The sequence below is a fragment of the Arvicola amphibius genome, chromosome 11, assembly GCF_903992535.2.
Source record: "Arvicola amphibius chromosome 11, mArvAmp1.2, whole genome shotgun sequence".
In the NCBI taxonomy this organism is placed as follows: domain Eukaryota; kingdom Metazoa; phylum Chordata; class Mammalia; order Rodentia; family Cricetidae; genus Arvicola; species Arvicola amphibius.
The window spans coordinates 41,355,816-41,371,344 of record NC_052057.2 but is presented as its reverse complement, the minus strand read 5'-3'; the positions used below and the strand labels follow the sequence as shown (position 1 = coordinate 41,371,344).

At 45.4% G+C, this 15,529-nt stretch overlaps 1 protein-coding gene across 1 annotated transcript in view; it reads right to left on the bottom strand.

Moving 5' to 3' along the window:
• The window catches only part of Usp13 (ubiquitin specific peptidase 13), a 107,081-nt gene that overhangs the window by 72,901 nt on the left and 18,651 nt on the right, over window positions 1–15,529 (bottom strand). Inside the window, exons 2-3 of the mRNA XM_038347757.1 lie at window positions 12,838–12,963; window positions 5,665–5,725 (exon numbers count right to left, since the gene is read on the bottom strand). Of these exons, the coding sequence (XP_038203685.1) occupies window positions 5,665–5,725; window positions 12,838–12,963 (187 nt within the window). The remainder of the gene's footprint in view (window positions 1–5,664; window positions 5,726–12,837; window positions 12,964–15,529) is intronic.

Below are 15,529 nucleotides of genomic sequence, written 5' to 3'. Positions count from 1 at the left end.
GGTGCATATTTGTTTATCAATGACTGGGTCACATTATAAAGGCTCACAGAGTGGGCATACATGCTGAAAACAGAATTGTAGGCTTTAAAGAAATAGATGTTTCCACTAAGAGTTTAGGGCCTTAATTTCAGCAGAACAAAGGAAACAAATTGTGTGTGTGCATGCGTGAGTCTCTCTCTCTCTCTCTCTCTCTCTCTCTCTCTCTGTGTGTGTGTGTGTGTGTGTGTGTGTGTTTGTGAAGGCCAAAGGTCAACCTCAGGTATCATTCCACATGAGTTGTCTATCTTGTATTTTGAGAGGTCTCTTACTAGCATGAAGTGCACTGATTCAGCGAGATCAGCTGACCAGTGAGCCCTAGAAATATGCCTGCTTTGGCCTTCCCAGTGCCGGGATTACAAGCATATATCACCACACCCATGGGGATGGCAGGGTCTGGGGAACCAATCCGGGTCCCCGGACTTGCAGAGCAAGCCCTTTATTAACTGAGCCGGTTCCCCTGTCCAGAAGCACCTTGAGAGTGGTGAAGCGGGCTTTAATGCTGGCCCCACATTTACTGTAACTTTAGCAAGTCACAGACTCTAGCCTTCGCACTTCCACCATGTTCAGCGTGGAAAGGGAAGCACTCCTCTTACAGAGGAGAGAAATGAGACGAGGCAGAGAAGAGACCCAGCGCAAGGTAGGTCTCCAGTAAGCAGGGACTGTTGTTTAGAAATCCACCCCATCTCCCTCATTGCCTCTTCTTCTCTCTGTTCTCCCAACTCAAACCGTGGTTGAAATGTCGAAAGCCAGAAGGAACCCATTACGTGAGCAGTCCTGTTGTCCTAGGGCCTAGCGAATTCTCTGTAAATACAACAGGCCTCTGGCCAACCCTCTGCCAGGCCACCCTCTGTGCTTGGCTCCTCGCTGGTAAAGGTTAGGTGACAGCCCAAGGAGATGTTTGGTCATAATATTTACATGGACAGCACAGCCTGGCCCTCACAGGTTTGTCAGCGGCCCAGGTCATGTTTGTGTTTATATGTTTGGGACTATGGTGACAAAAAAAGTCAAGTGATGTTCCATTCACACGCAAAGTCACACAAACAAACGGACTCGGTGGCCAGCAGAGGATAACTGGGCGACAGCAGGCACCTGAGAACCAAGGGTTCTCTACCTTTCATGAAGCGTTGGCCTACTTTCATGCGTAGCTCTGCTTTTCTGCTTTTCACTCTCAAAAGCAGGGCCCTTTTAAGTAAAACGTAAGACACAGCAAAAACATAACCCAAACATAATAAAAGACTATGAATCCTAAGATTCAGAAACACCAAAATAATGACAGATTACTAACTTAACAAGGCGGTCTCAAGGGAGATTGGCAATTTATGAAACAACGCAAGAAACCTAAAGGGAATAATTCAAACAAAAGAGACCAGAAGTGTCCAAAATTCCAGATTCTTTTGTTTTCTCTTTCTTTTTAAATATTTACAAATGTTGGGACCTACAATAAAACACAAAATTCCTTTGCTTCATACATATTTTTTTAAAAAAAAAATAGCGTGTCTGCCTCTGTCTGTAGCCTGTCTGTGGGGGTTTGAAAGAAAATGCCCCCAAAGGGAGTGGCACTATCAGGAGGTGTCCTTGTTGGACTGGGTGTGGCCTTGTTGGAGGAAGTGTGTCACTGTAGAGCAGGGCTTTGAAGTCTCATAGATGCTCAAGCCACACCCAATGTCTCAGCTCACTTCCTGTTGCCTGCAGATCAAGATATAGAATTCCCAGCCCCTTCTCCTGCCTGCATGCGCCATGTCCTACCATGACAATAATGCAATAAACCTCTGCACTGTAGCCACCCAGTGAAATGTTTTCCTTTGTGAGAGTTGCTGTGGTCATGATGCCTCTTGACAGCAATAGAAACCCTCACTAAGACACTGTGTCATAAATGATTGAGGCTCTATCATCTATAACAAAAAATCAGAACGAAAATGTTCAGTCAGAAACATGGTCAGTTCAATACTACAGCAGAAGTATGGAAACATTTATTCTGCATCACAATGAAAACAGATAGCAGGGGACTCTCAAGGCAAAGGCAGCTTTGCGTCATTCCCATGCGCAAACACTGCAAACGAAGGAATTTTGCAGGAAGCAAAAGGAATTTTGCAGGAAGCAAAGGTTTCAAATGAGCTGCTCCACTCCAAGCTGCTTCACTATTAACATATGATACACGCAGCAGTTTTAAGGAACAGAGAATAAATCTCAGGCTTTTGTGAATGGACTCCATACACACGAGGTATTACCTATTTCTTTCCTATAGAGAACACATTCACTTAATGCTACTTCAAATATTATCTGAAATGAATAAATAAAGTGAAGGAAAAAAGCCTGCTAGCATTTACTAAGTGTCTATCTCTGGGCGAGTTACCTCCTGGACCATTAAGTAGATGCCACGGAACGAGGTCTTCAGGAAGCCCAGGTCAGAGCTACGATGCTCTAGAGCCACCATAGGTGACTGCCTGCATCTCCATGCTCCTCCTTATCTTCTCTAAATTCCTAACAAATAACACGAGGAGCCTCTGCACACACACCCCAGGGCGGTCCGGCTCTGAAGCAAAGCTGACATAGTGTCAGAAAGATCACGGTGTCATGTGGGGCTCGTCTATGTCTCCTGAGTGTGAAGAAGACAGGGACTTCACATGTAGTTAAGCTCAGAGAAAGGGAACAGGCATTATCTGCCTCCCTCATCCCAGCCCCCATGTATTGGTGACCTGAAGCCTCTTTGACAGCACATACTACACAGAACACCAACATCTGTTAAAGATGCTTCAGGATGCCAAGACGCTGTACTCAATAAGCAAAAACATCAAAAGGGGTATTACTGTCACACAGATAACCAACCACTACCTGATTGGATTAGAGGTCTGCTCCACAGGAGGGACTCCTTGCCTGATCCTATAAAGTTGGCTTAAAATATACGTATCTCACATGTATGGTTAGGCATATCATAGGCCATACAGGGGAGCTGAATATTATTGTTTAGTTAACATGACACAGAATCAAGCTGACTACTAAATACATGTGTGTAGACCCATTGACAAAGGCTACTCTCGGTGAATGGTGGAGATGCAGATTCATGGCTACACATAGTAATGAAAATATGTGACAGAGGACGGCTCAGCCCTAAATCTGACTTTTACATCATATTCACCAGAGCTCAGGGAACACTGCAGAAGATGAAGCAATAAGAACATACGAGCAGGAAGAGAGAAGAGCTATGAAGTGCCATCTTTTGGGCATGGCACAGCCACTGCAATTACACACTGGCAGCAGCTGTGAATGCTTGCATTGGGTCCACACAAGAATGGGACCATCCAATGCTCCTGTGAGCTGTGAAGAAGCCTTCCATTTTCTTAGATGTTGGACTGCTGAGGAAGCGCAGACAGTGGCTTATAGCAAAGGCCCCACTGAAATGCAGCCGTAGGCAGCAACAAGGCCTCCGAGGCTGCCTTCCCCTTCATTTCTAAAACTAGTCCTTGACATATAACCTTGGCAATCAAAATAATCACTAGAAAAATAAAACCTCAGAATCTTACAAAACCATCATTGAAAGCAAAAAAGTCAGCTAACTCCTTCATGGAAGCAAAGAAAATGTTTTGTTTGCATGTAAATAGCTGGCCATGGTGGCACACACCAGTAACCTAACACTTAGGTGAAGGAGGTGGTAGAAGAGGGAGTTCATGGTCAGCCTCCACTATGGTGAGTTTGAGAGTAGCCAAGGCTATATGAGACCCTGTCGCAAGAAACTGAAACTACAGTAACAACAGGGTCAAATTGTTCAATGATTTCTACATCCATTGCTGAGGTCATTTAACTCAAAAAAAAAGTCATTTTCTAGATAACAGCACAGGCGCTTGGGAGACCAATCACTCACGCACAACCATGCGCCTGACCCTTTCAGCCCCGGAGCTCTTTCTAGGCTATTCTCTGGTGGCTTGGTCTGTCTGGTTGGTAGGTGGGGCTGAGGCACAGGGTGAGCGGAGCCAATGAAAAGGTTGCCAGTAAAGAAAAGCTACTCCAAAGAATCTTGAGGTGATTCTTCTGAAGAAAACCACAAACGGGGGAGCTGGAGGGAAGACACCCTGGGTGGCACACAGTGCTGAGGACCAAGCTAGCTTCACGTCTGCTTCAATGGCTTCCCTTCTCAAATAATTAATGTCTTCTCTTTGTGTGTGTGGTGAATGTATGTCTGTGTGTTTGTACATTCACACGTGTGTGTGTGAACATACATGTTTGCACATGTAAGGTGAAAGCCAGGAGTTGACATCAAGTGTCTTTCTTGATCACTCTCAACCTTATTTGGGGGGGGGGGGCGGGGGAGGGGGGAACAGCATCTTATTAGTTCAGCCAGGCTGTCTGGACAGTGTGCTCCAGGGATCCGCCTCCCTCTCTGCGCTCCCTGCCCCCAGTGCTGAAATTATCCATGTGCTACCACACCTGGTATTTATGTAGTTTTGGTTGCTGAGGATCCAAACTCAAGCTCTCGCGTGTGCACGGCAGGCCACAGGACCAACTGAGCCCCCCCCCCCCATCTCTCAGTCTCTTTTCATTACAGTGACAGAGGAAAGCTAGCTGGGTGTGGTGATGCGCACAGTAGTCCCACTACTTAAAGAGGCTGAGATGGGAAGACCACCTAAGCAGAGCGAAGGAATTCCAGGCCAGCCTGGGCCATGTAGCAAGACTATGGCTTCAACAAACAAAAGATTTAAATAAGGATAAGCAAAAAGAAAACCAAAATCAGGCCCTTCTTAGCCTAAGAAAAGAGCTACTACTGTTAGCAATCTGTAGTATGTTCTCCTAGACACTGCCAGGTTTCAGTCAAATATGTGCATGTGTGTGCATTACACACACACACACACACACACACACACACGCCTACATCCACATAAGTACACATACATACATACATATACATATATACATACACAAATATAGAGGCATGCATGCATACACTTATCCACATGTATACAATAGTGTGTGCAGATGTTTTTACAAATCTTAGGCTAGTTATGTAATTTAGAAATCAGCGATTGTTTGCATAAGCAAGACTAGCTCTTCTTAATAAAGAATATCAAACAATCATTGTTGCAGGCAAGAACTAATAATGGGTGTTAAAAATTAGTAGGCCAACCCCATAGCTAATACCTTTGGGACATCCCAGCGTGTACGTTTTATTGTGTATAGGTGTAGGTGGTTATAATCCCTGTGTGGGAGGCAGAGATATGAGGGTTTCTGGAGCTAGCTGACAGTCAGTCTAACTGAATTGCTGAGCTCCAGGTTCAATGAGAGACCCTGTCTCAAAACACAAGGTAGAGAGCAATAGACTCAACCACTGAACTACATGGGACAGGGTGAGGGGAGGACAACACAGAGACAGAGATAGTGAGAGACAGAACAAGACACAGAAAGAGAGACACAGACAGAGGCACACAGAAAGCAACCAAAAGCGGACTATAATTCCTCTCTAGCTGCCAAAACCGCTTCAATGCCTGGGATCCAAATCCGTGCTCTAAGTACTCTTCTCTGCTAGGGAAATGGCAAATAGAGACAGTGTTTCACCCAGCATCCCCATCCCTGCCCCTAGAAAAAACAAAACAGAAAGACAGAATATAGCAAGTACATCATTGGTAACTGTTTTACCTAAAAATAACTTGGAATTCCTCCTTTTGGGTAAGGCTCCAGCAGATGCTGCTCTTACTTTCTGAAAAGAAAACAACAGATCATTACAACACAGCCCATGAAACAGTCTGCTAACAAACTGTGTGGCCCAGAGGTCCCCAGTTAAAGCCAAGAGGAAACTGGACCTCGATCCTTGCGGACGGGTGGAGGACCATTCTCTTGACCCTGTGGATTATTTTCACTGAGTTCTACAGGAATCGCTCTTGGAAAAGGAAGTTCAAACCAGAGACAGAGATGAAGCCAGTTCTTGAACTTTGGTGGCCACTGTTCCCTCTTGGGAGACCTGGAGTCTAAGTGAAGGAAAGATGTGAGCTACCTGTCCCCTTGCCTACACAAGGATTCTCGGTCCTTGACCCTAGGTATGCTCAACACTCACTGTTCAAAGACTTAATAACTGTTGATATTCTGATCATCTGAGGAGGGGCACCCATGGGCTAGCCCTCCCATGTCAAGCATCGCATGTCCCCCACCATTGTGGAGGAGTCCTCAGCAGCAGTGAGTGAGTTCCCATCAAATGGCTGGACAGTCCCAGCAAATATGATACAACAATTTCCTCTCACCATCTACGTTCATACCACGCATCTTTGGACTAATAGAGAATACAGATCCGCTACATGCAGGGTCCACCCGGTTCCTTTCTGCACAGTCACATCAGTCAGCCATGCTGTGCCCTCGGCATGTCTTTTTTTCCTCCTTACTTAGGAGTCCTAAGTCTACTTCCTCACATTTTATTATTTGATACTGAGAGCCAACTCATCTTTGTGATTATCACATTGTTTTAATAGCTTCTACTATGAGTATACAGTTCCCCTCATAGCAATCTCATAACACTCAGCTCAAAAACATGGCTCTCCAAACTTGAATGCCAACTGTGTGTCTTCTGTTCTAGAATCCCTTTCCCGGTCAGGCGGTGGCGGCGCACACCTTTAATCCCAGCACTAGGGAGGCAGAGGCAGGTGGATCTCTGTGAGTTCGAGACCAGCCTGCTCTACAGAACAAATTCCAGGACAGGCTCCAAAGCTACAGAGAAACCCTGTCTCGAGGGGAAAAAAAAAAGAAAAAGAAAAAGAAAAATCCCTCTCTTCCATGATTCCAGAACCTCTGTCTCCTCCCCACCATTCACCTTCCTCAAAATAAGTAAATAAACAAGGTGAGCTATAGCAAAAGCAAAACCTGGACCAAAGATTCACTTCACACAGCCAGGGGTCACTTGTCTCTACAGACTTCTGTGGTGTTCTTCCATCTCTATTTCTGCATGATAGAAGAGGAAATTGAAAAAGAGGGTCTACATGGAGCCTGGCTGGCAAATGTGTCTCTCCCTGACCGGCAAATGTCTCTCTCCCTGATGGTAGGTTCAAACCTTAGACTCAGATTAGAAGCATCCCCTGGAGGAGGAGAACAATGGGACTTCCTACTAACGACCTTTGCTCCGCTCCTAGGACAGGGTTCAAGCACTAAAACTCCTCCCTCGGCAAATAGCGCTGTGCCTGTTTGTCAGGTTCTGTTTGTGAGAGCAAACTGAGCAAACACAGGGTTCTTCTCCAGAAGAGCTCACCAGCACAGAAGGTACCTGAGTGCTGGCAGAAGGCAGGATGGGTTGAGAAGTACTAAGAGAAGTCTAAGAGACCATACAATTAGTGGAGATGCTTGGTTTATCTGGAGGTAGAGGTATGATCAGAACTGATCACGTAAGAAGAACAATGGTCCTCAAATACAGAAAGTACTTAGTAATGGGAGGATCAGTAGATGAATGGATAAATTGATGGATAGACAGACAGATGGGTGGATATGTAGGTGGGTGGGTACATGGGTAGGTGGGTGGATGGGCAGATGGGTAGGTGGGTGGTGGTAAAGCAGACAGATGGGGTGGATGAATGGACAGATGGACAGGAGGGTGGGTAGGTATTTGGGTGGCTGGATCAATAAAGAGACAGAAAGACAGACAGACAAATGGACAGATGGGCAAATGGGCAGATGGCTGGATCAATGGGTAGAATAATGCATGGGTGGATGAATGGATATTTTTAACTGCAGAGACTACAACAGGAAAAAGAGAAGGAAGGATAGAAGTAGAGAAACACGCACATACATGTAGAGAACACAAGAACATGGGCACTAACTCATGGTACATTCCAGCAATAGCTATGTGGAGAATACAAATTTGGTGCAGAAAGAAAGGGTTGAAAAGATTGTGGAGCCCTATCATGAGCACCTTGTAATGGCACTGCAGGGTTTGGGACTTTGGGCTGAAGGCACAGGTAACAGTGCATATGTTTAGAAAGATCACAGAGAGTGCACAGTCCAGGAGTGAGAGCCATACATTTCAAAGAAGGAAGATGAACCAGCAAGCTACAGGACAAGCCTACCACGGAGGTACCCAGAGGAACACAGAGCACTAAGCCATGACAACGGGGTTGGTGGAGACAGAGTGGACTTCAGAGCTGTGTGGGAAGTTCAGGTAACAAGACCTAAAATAAAAATCTGGCTTTCTGAAATTCACAAGAAAGGACAGTGCTGACAGAAAGGCTATCATGTGTAGTATGGCATGCTGAACCTGGGAAGCCTATGAAATCCTGAAAAAAAAAATCCGAGGTCAGACTTGGATGGTCCAATCCAGTTTCAGGAAGCTATTGACTTGAAAGCATACACTTAGAACAGCAAAACAAGGACATGGAGAACCCATGAAGATGAGCGTCTTCTGAGAAAGAAGGTAGGCTGGCTGGCCAAACAGCAGCGGAGGAAAGGCAGGTAACTAATGACTGAGTGGCGGAAGGGCATGAGCGTAAAAGACGGCCAGAAAGAGAGAAGACAAGAAAGAATGATGCCGAAGAAAGAAGGGCAAGAAACAGTCTCAGATCTCCCGAGAGTGTAAATAATCTCAGACCTAAAACGCATCCCGCAGGTATGGCCACCAAGCTCTCCCTGACAAGCCAGGCACTTCCGGTCACCAGCAGCATTGCTCAGTAAGATGTAGTCTTAGGCCCTCAGTCCTGAAGGGAGACACGGAGGTGACTGGGAAAAGAGAAAAGTTTTTCAAATGCTTCAGCTGAAGATCAGAACCCAACTACAGCAGGATAGAAAGGAAACAGACTGTTCTGTGGACTGTTTTATCGAAAGACTGGTGGAAAGAGGCCAGAGAAAGGAAAGCTGAATTCATCAGAGTCCCCCAAAGCAGGGGGAACTGGGAGCACAAAGACAAGCGAATGTTGTTTCTGTTGGGGTGAGGGGGAAAGGGATGAAAACCACAGGCAGCTTCCAGAAGGTGAGAAATAAGTCCCACGGGTGCGGTCGTGGGTCTCTGCAGAGACTCTGGAGAGTCCAGGTCTAAACACAAGGATGCAGCGCTCTGCTAAGACCTGACGAAGCAGCCAATGCTCAGCAGCCACTCAGAGGAACGGGAGAGGACACAGCAAGTGAGGAGCCCTAACAAAAGCGTGAGGCCGGGACTCTGGTACTGCACTGCTAAGTTTCAAGACGTTGTTTCTCCTAACACACCACACCACACACACACACACACACACACACACACACACACACATCTGCCTCAGAGGCTCATGAGTTATGATTGGTCCCTTGCATGGTATTGGGTGATGGTGAGAACTTTAAAAATGAGGCAAAAATGGAATATCAGGGTCCATCCTCAGAAGGACTTAAGGAATCCCAACCTCTCTGGTGTCCTGTTTCATGTCACTTCCTCATACACACACTCTGCCACCTATGAGCCCTCTGTGGGGCTCTTATCAGGACCTGTACAATGCTTTTGGGATTTTCAGACCCCAAACGATGGGGTAAATAAATCCCATTTCCTTATAAAGCTAGTCTGCCTCCTGAGAGTAATACAAAATGGAATAATATCATCCCAAACCTCACAGTAGGGGAAGAGCCAGCGTTTGCGCATGGAAGCTTCAATGCATCAACTGGATAACATCTGGAGCATTGTTAAAGACAAAGGTCAGCTCAGGAGACTGTTGTGGAGACAGTGTTTTAAGTCATGAGTCATAAGAGGCAAGCTGAGCAAGTGTCAGGCTAGAGGCCTGGAGCCCAGAGAACAGCAGATCAAAATAGGAACACACAAGCCAAAGGGCAAAACTGAGGAGAGGCTGCTACCGAGGAGTGGAATGGCTAACTTCAACGCTTAGATGCAGAATTGCACAAATGAGGGCACTGGCAGTCCGCAATGCCACCACCAGCTCTCCAGCCCACAGAAAGCAGGCTCTCTGCGCCTCCGTTTTAAGTTCACCACTTTACACTAAGATGTGAAATGACCTGAACTTTATAGGATAAAGTTTACATCATCCCGGATCCCGACAGAGGAAACACGTAAGCCATATCAGGACAAAATCAAATGACGTCAAAGCTCATCTTTGAAACTGTGACTTCTCAGCATATCAGGTAGGGTGACATGGGAAATTAAGTAAAACTCAAATCAGAACTGACCGCTTAAAAGACATCCCCAAGATAGTTTATAAACTATTAAAACTATATAAGATGATATTTGAAAATTACCAATCTCAACAATCAAATAAATATGCAATAAGATAAAAGTGGTAACAAAATGTAAGGTTGGAAAACTAAAAAGGTAAAAAAGTTATGATTTTAAAAAAGTGGTAACAAAAGGTAAGAGACCAGAGATGGCTCTGTGGGTAGAAGTGCTTGGTGTACATGTCTAAGGACCTGAGTTTGAGTCCAGAAACACATGGTAGAGGAAGAAAACTGACTTTCAAAGGTTGTCCTCTGATCCACACACGCACGTGCACATGCACACACACACCCCTGTGGTCTACACACACACAAACACACACACACACACACACACATACACGCACGCACGCACGCACGCATGCACGCACGCGCATGCGCATAGACACACAGTGGCAGCCTGAATGAGAACGGCCACCACAGGCTGATATTTTTGGATGTCTGGCCCTATGGAACTGTTTTGGGAAAGATTAGGAGGTGGGTCACTGGGCACAGGGCAGCTTCTCACACTGTCTCGACCTTGTGTGGATCAGATGTAAGCTCTTCCCATGGCAACAGAACAGTGACTCAGAAAAGACACCAAGAAAATATTCAATGAGAATCATAAATTTTCTAAATGGGTGATAAATATGCAAGAAAATATGCAATCACAGAATGAAATGCCAAATATTTTTACGTCACTTCACAACCATTAGACTGGCAAAGATTGGAAGTCCGGTCAAGGAATGGTAAGGGTGTGGACAGAGAGACATGCATTCCTTACCACTTAGACAGAAAAACACACTGGAACAAGCATCCTGGGGAGAATTAGCCTTCTCCTGCCAAAAATGAAGTTTGGCACCCACAGGCCAGTGGGATCACTAGGTAAGTTTCTTACAGAAATATTTGTATAAGGGTTTCTGTAGAAAATATGTTAAAATGTTCACTGTGGTATTGTTTATTGTGGCAAAGAACAGAAGCAATCCAAATATTCAGCATTAGGAGAAGAATGGAACTTACAGATTATTCGAGGAGAAATTTACATATTAACAGATATTTAGTATTTCCTGTAATACTATTCCGTAAATAAACCCACAGGCATCTCAGCCCAGCTAGAGCCCAGAGCAACACGGAGTGGTGAGGTGCTGTGCCCAATCGTAGAAGAGAGTGTGATAACATGCACCCATATCTTTAAAGCATGTGGTCATACTACATACGATCCACACAGAAATTACATCAGAGGACAACGCCACCTCTAGAAGACATGGTTAGTAAATGCAGGGTCAATAGCCTCCAGAGGTGTCCAAAACAGCACAGGTTATTGCCACGGCCCTTGGTCAGCACCATAACTGCATGGAATGGCCCTATTGCTGAATATTGCTGAAGGACAGAGAGAAATCATACAAAGCAAGAATCATCCTCCCCGCAAGCTAGATTTCACAGTGCCTGGGCAAGCTTCGGAGAAATCGAAGAAACCATTGGTCTTATTGGACCCCGCATGAGGGACTATCCACCTGACAGGGAAGATGTACCTACTGGTGGCACAATTACAGGGGAACTAATTGCGTTCTGGTTGGATTTGAGGTCTGCTCTACAGGAGAGAATTCATGTCTGATACTGCAACCCTAGTCAACAGCCCACAGCTATGGGAGGTCATAGGCCCTGTTACTGTTTTGCTAAATGGTTATGCTGTCATTGTTTCTAATATTTATGTCTATACACAGACCTAGACTACTTTCAACCTTAGTCAGAGAAAATTCTTCCTGAAGTGGGCAAGCAGCCAATGCTGAGACCCATGACCGGCCAAAGTGCCGAGAATAAGAGACTGAGTGTTCCACCTCAAGTGGGGCATCTTTATCCACCTATCACCACCAAGGCCAAGGGAAGATGGTAGAAGAGGAGAAGACTGTCAGAGCTGGAAAATTGGAAGCAGGGCTCTGAAGTTGACAGGGTATTGCCATCATTGGCTCACACAGCAGTGATGGTGTGCACAAGACCTTCACAAGAGCGAGTCGGTCAAAGTCCCAGCGGAGGTGAAGAATGTGCTCTCCAGGCCCCACCGCTTGCTGACACATAACCTGCAGTGGACAGCTGCTGGAGAGGGAATGTTACTCTTTTCTGAACATGTGGCCACTGGTACACATTCCATGCTCCAGAGGACAGCCCCACACCCATGCAGATATGGGTGAACTAATCAGACTCCGTGGGCTATCAAAAGAGATAGAACACAAATTATGGGAAGGGACATGTTGGAGACAACTTGGGATGTATGTTGGAGGAAGAAATGGGGTGGTTATGATCATGTTTTATAGTATAACAACTATGTAACATTCTCAAGAATAAAGAAAAATTGTATTTTTTTAAAGAGACAAAGGGATGTAGACTTTCAAGAAGGTTTTTCTTCAGAAAAACATTGGGATGCATTAGGTTTGTACTTTTTCATATTTTAAACTTAAAATTACTTTTTCCAGTCAGTCAACTACACAGCTTCTTAACTCCAACAACTGACCTAGAAGAAGAAGAAGAATGCTGGCTAAGGCAAGCACTGGGGTGGGAGGGAACCTGAGTGTCTACAAACTGCCGTGGCTTCCTGTCATCAAAGAGAACGCAGGGTTCTGAGGGTATGGTAATCCCCTGTGTGGGGCATGCAGGAACTCTCCAGTTCACCCGTCTCACCTCTCGCATGTGCCTTTTCAGGTGCATGTATACGCTCTGTCCAGTTTTTCGAAAATGTCTTTCAACGTGTTCCCTTCCAAAGGCCAAAAATGTATTCATGCATACATAGAGTCCACCTTCAGAGTTCTAGAAGAAAGAGACAGGGTACAGAGTTACCAAGGACGCCTGGCCAAGTCATCAAGACAGAGACAACTGGAAGAGGAAGGAAGGTAAACGATGAGGGTCAACCTCAGCAAAGGGCTACAGTGACTCTTGGAGGGGTCTGCTGGACCCTCAGTGGCTCCCCATCCACCCCTGTAGGGCACCATGCTTACTAGATGCAGGCTACTTTCACCCCAGGTGAGATACTGCAGGCCCTAGGAACGTGTGTCTGACATTTCCCGTAGGGCAAGGGAAAAGGGGCTAAGCATTGCAGCACGTCATGAATTGCATCTCAATGTTCGGTTTGAGTGGAGCTCCTGAGTTCATCCGAGTCTCCGGGAGAAGTCACTAAGGGGAGAGACCTGCCCTTCTCGTGGCGTAGAAGCCAGCAGGCCAAGGCTGGATGGAATAAAAGAGGAGAAGGCCTATAATACGGTCATTCTCTCTCTGCTTCCCGGATGCGGTGAGGTGAGCAACTCTGTTCTGCCACACACACCTCCCACCACCACATCCTGCCTCACCAGAAACCACGGCAATGTGGCCAACCGTGGGCTGAGAATCTGAAATCACAAGCCAGAATAAATCCTTCCTCCACTAAACTTTTTCTCGGGTGTTTGTCACAGTGACAGAAAGACTAACAGACATGCCTGCTATGCTGTCCAAGAGAATATGTAATAGCTGATTCTGCTAGCCACTTCAAGTTATTCATTAATATTTCCATTTCATAGTTTAAAACACTAATCCCGGTCATTTTCCCAAGTATATACATCCTGGCACTTTCAGAGTTAGATTTCAATCTGTTTCTCTTTTCATCCCCCCCCCTTGCCACATTTCAAAACACATCAGGTTATTTCATTAGAATGAAGTCAGGGTGGATGTTCACGTCCAAGGTACTTGACTTTCTATCTCAAGTTCATATCTTTTTCTCTCACTTTACCTAATAAGACTCTCTGAATAATTAGTTTATAAAATGCCCAGCCTTTCTTCACAGGAGAAGGATCCTGATAGACTACCGTTAGTCTCACCCTTCCAAAAAAACAAGGAAAGGATGCAATAGGCACAGAGACATGCATGCAGCAAAATACCCATGCATGTGAAATAATTCAGGAAAAATACAAAAGGAAAATACTTGCCAGCCAACACATATCAAGATTCCTTATACTGACATGGGTGTGGTAAAGTGCACCTGTAAACCGAGCTCTAAGAAAAGTGAGGCAGGCCAGGCAGTGGTGGCGCACGCCTTTAATCCCAGCACTCGGGAGGCAGAGGCAGGCGGATCTCTGTGAGTTCGAGACCAGCCTGGTCTACAAGAGCTAGCTCCAGGACAGGCTCTAAAGCTGCAGAGAAACCCTGTCTCGAAAAACCAAAAAAAAAAAAAAAAAAAGTGAGGCAGGAGGATGGCAAGTTTGAAGCTAGACTGGGCTTCAGGGTGAGAGCAAAGGAAGTGAAGGAGGAAAGAAAAAAAAGAAAAATCCTTCAAAGATAACATTCACTTGATCAATACATTAGAGAAGCCTTCAGAAGTTTTTCTTTTAAATAAACGTGTTTTCTAGCATAGTTGTACTCAATAGGTAGATACATATAAATATGTCTATAATGGTCATTGATTTATTATATCAAGCACCATATCGTAATCAGGGAAAAAAATCACTTCCATTTGCTCTCAATAAATAATGTGAATTCAATTAAAGAACCTAAACCATAAGATATGGGGCGGGGGGTAAGTGACACATGGAATTTGTCATAGAGGTCATGAAGGAGCCGGCTCTGCAGCCTGATGGGAGTGACAGGAACCTGGCGGGCTCCATGCTCTCTGGAAACAAGGCTTTGGTAACTCCCACCTCATAAGGTTGCCTAAGTAGAAAAGGAAAAATACACGCCAAAGAGCTTCCTATGCCACAAAACATTACATAAATGTTGGCGATCTGCGGTTGTGAGGTAATTCTCCTGCTAGTGTAGTCATTTTATAATTGGGGGAAATCAGCAGAAGGGAGATGAACAAACAGAGAAATGAACAAACGGAAGGAGGAAAATGCTATTTAATAACATTTTCCTAAAGACAAATATCCAACTGCTCCACAATGCACATTCAAAGTAATAGCCAGGTCAATTCTTTGATAATCTAGCAAAGCCTGTCTAATAGTTTGGTGTTTGTTTTTCACTTTCTAGTGCATTTGATAGAGATGAATACACCAATCACTTGGCGTCCATCTCTAGGGCTGTGTGGCATTGTCCCAAAGTCCATAATCAGAGAGAGAGGAGAGAGAGAGAGAGAGAGAGAGAGAGAGAGAGAGAGAGAGAGAGAGAGAGAGAGAGAGAGAGAGAGAGAGAGAGAGAGAGAGAGAGGATGGAGATGGAGACTGTTATAAACGTCTGGGCATCTTTCATCCGACACACAAGACTGATCTCTGGAACAAGGAGGAGTGGCTTCTCTGCTCCTGTGAAGGTGCTTCACGGGGAGATTGTGAACAGGTGCAAAGTTCAGGGCACACCGGAACAGAAAGCTCTCTCAAAGCTGCCCAGCAGAGAATCAACAAGCAGTCCGGTCTAA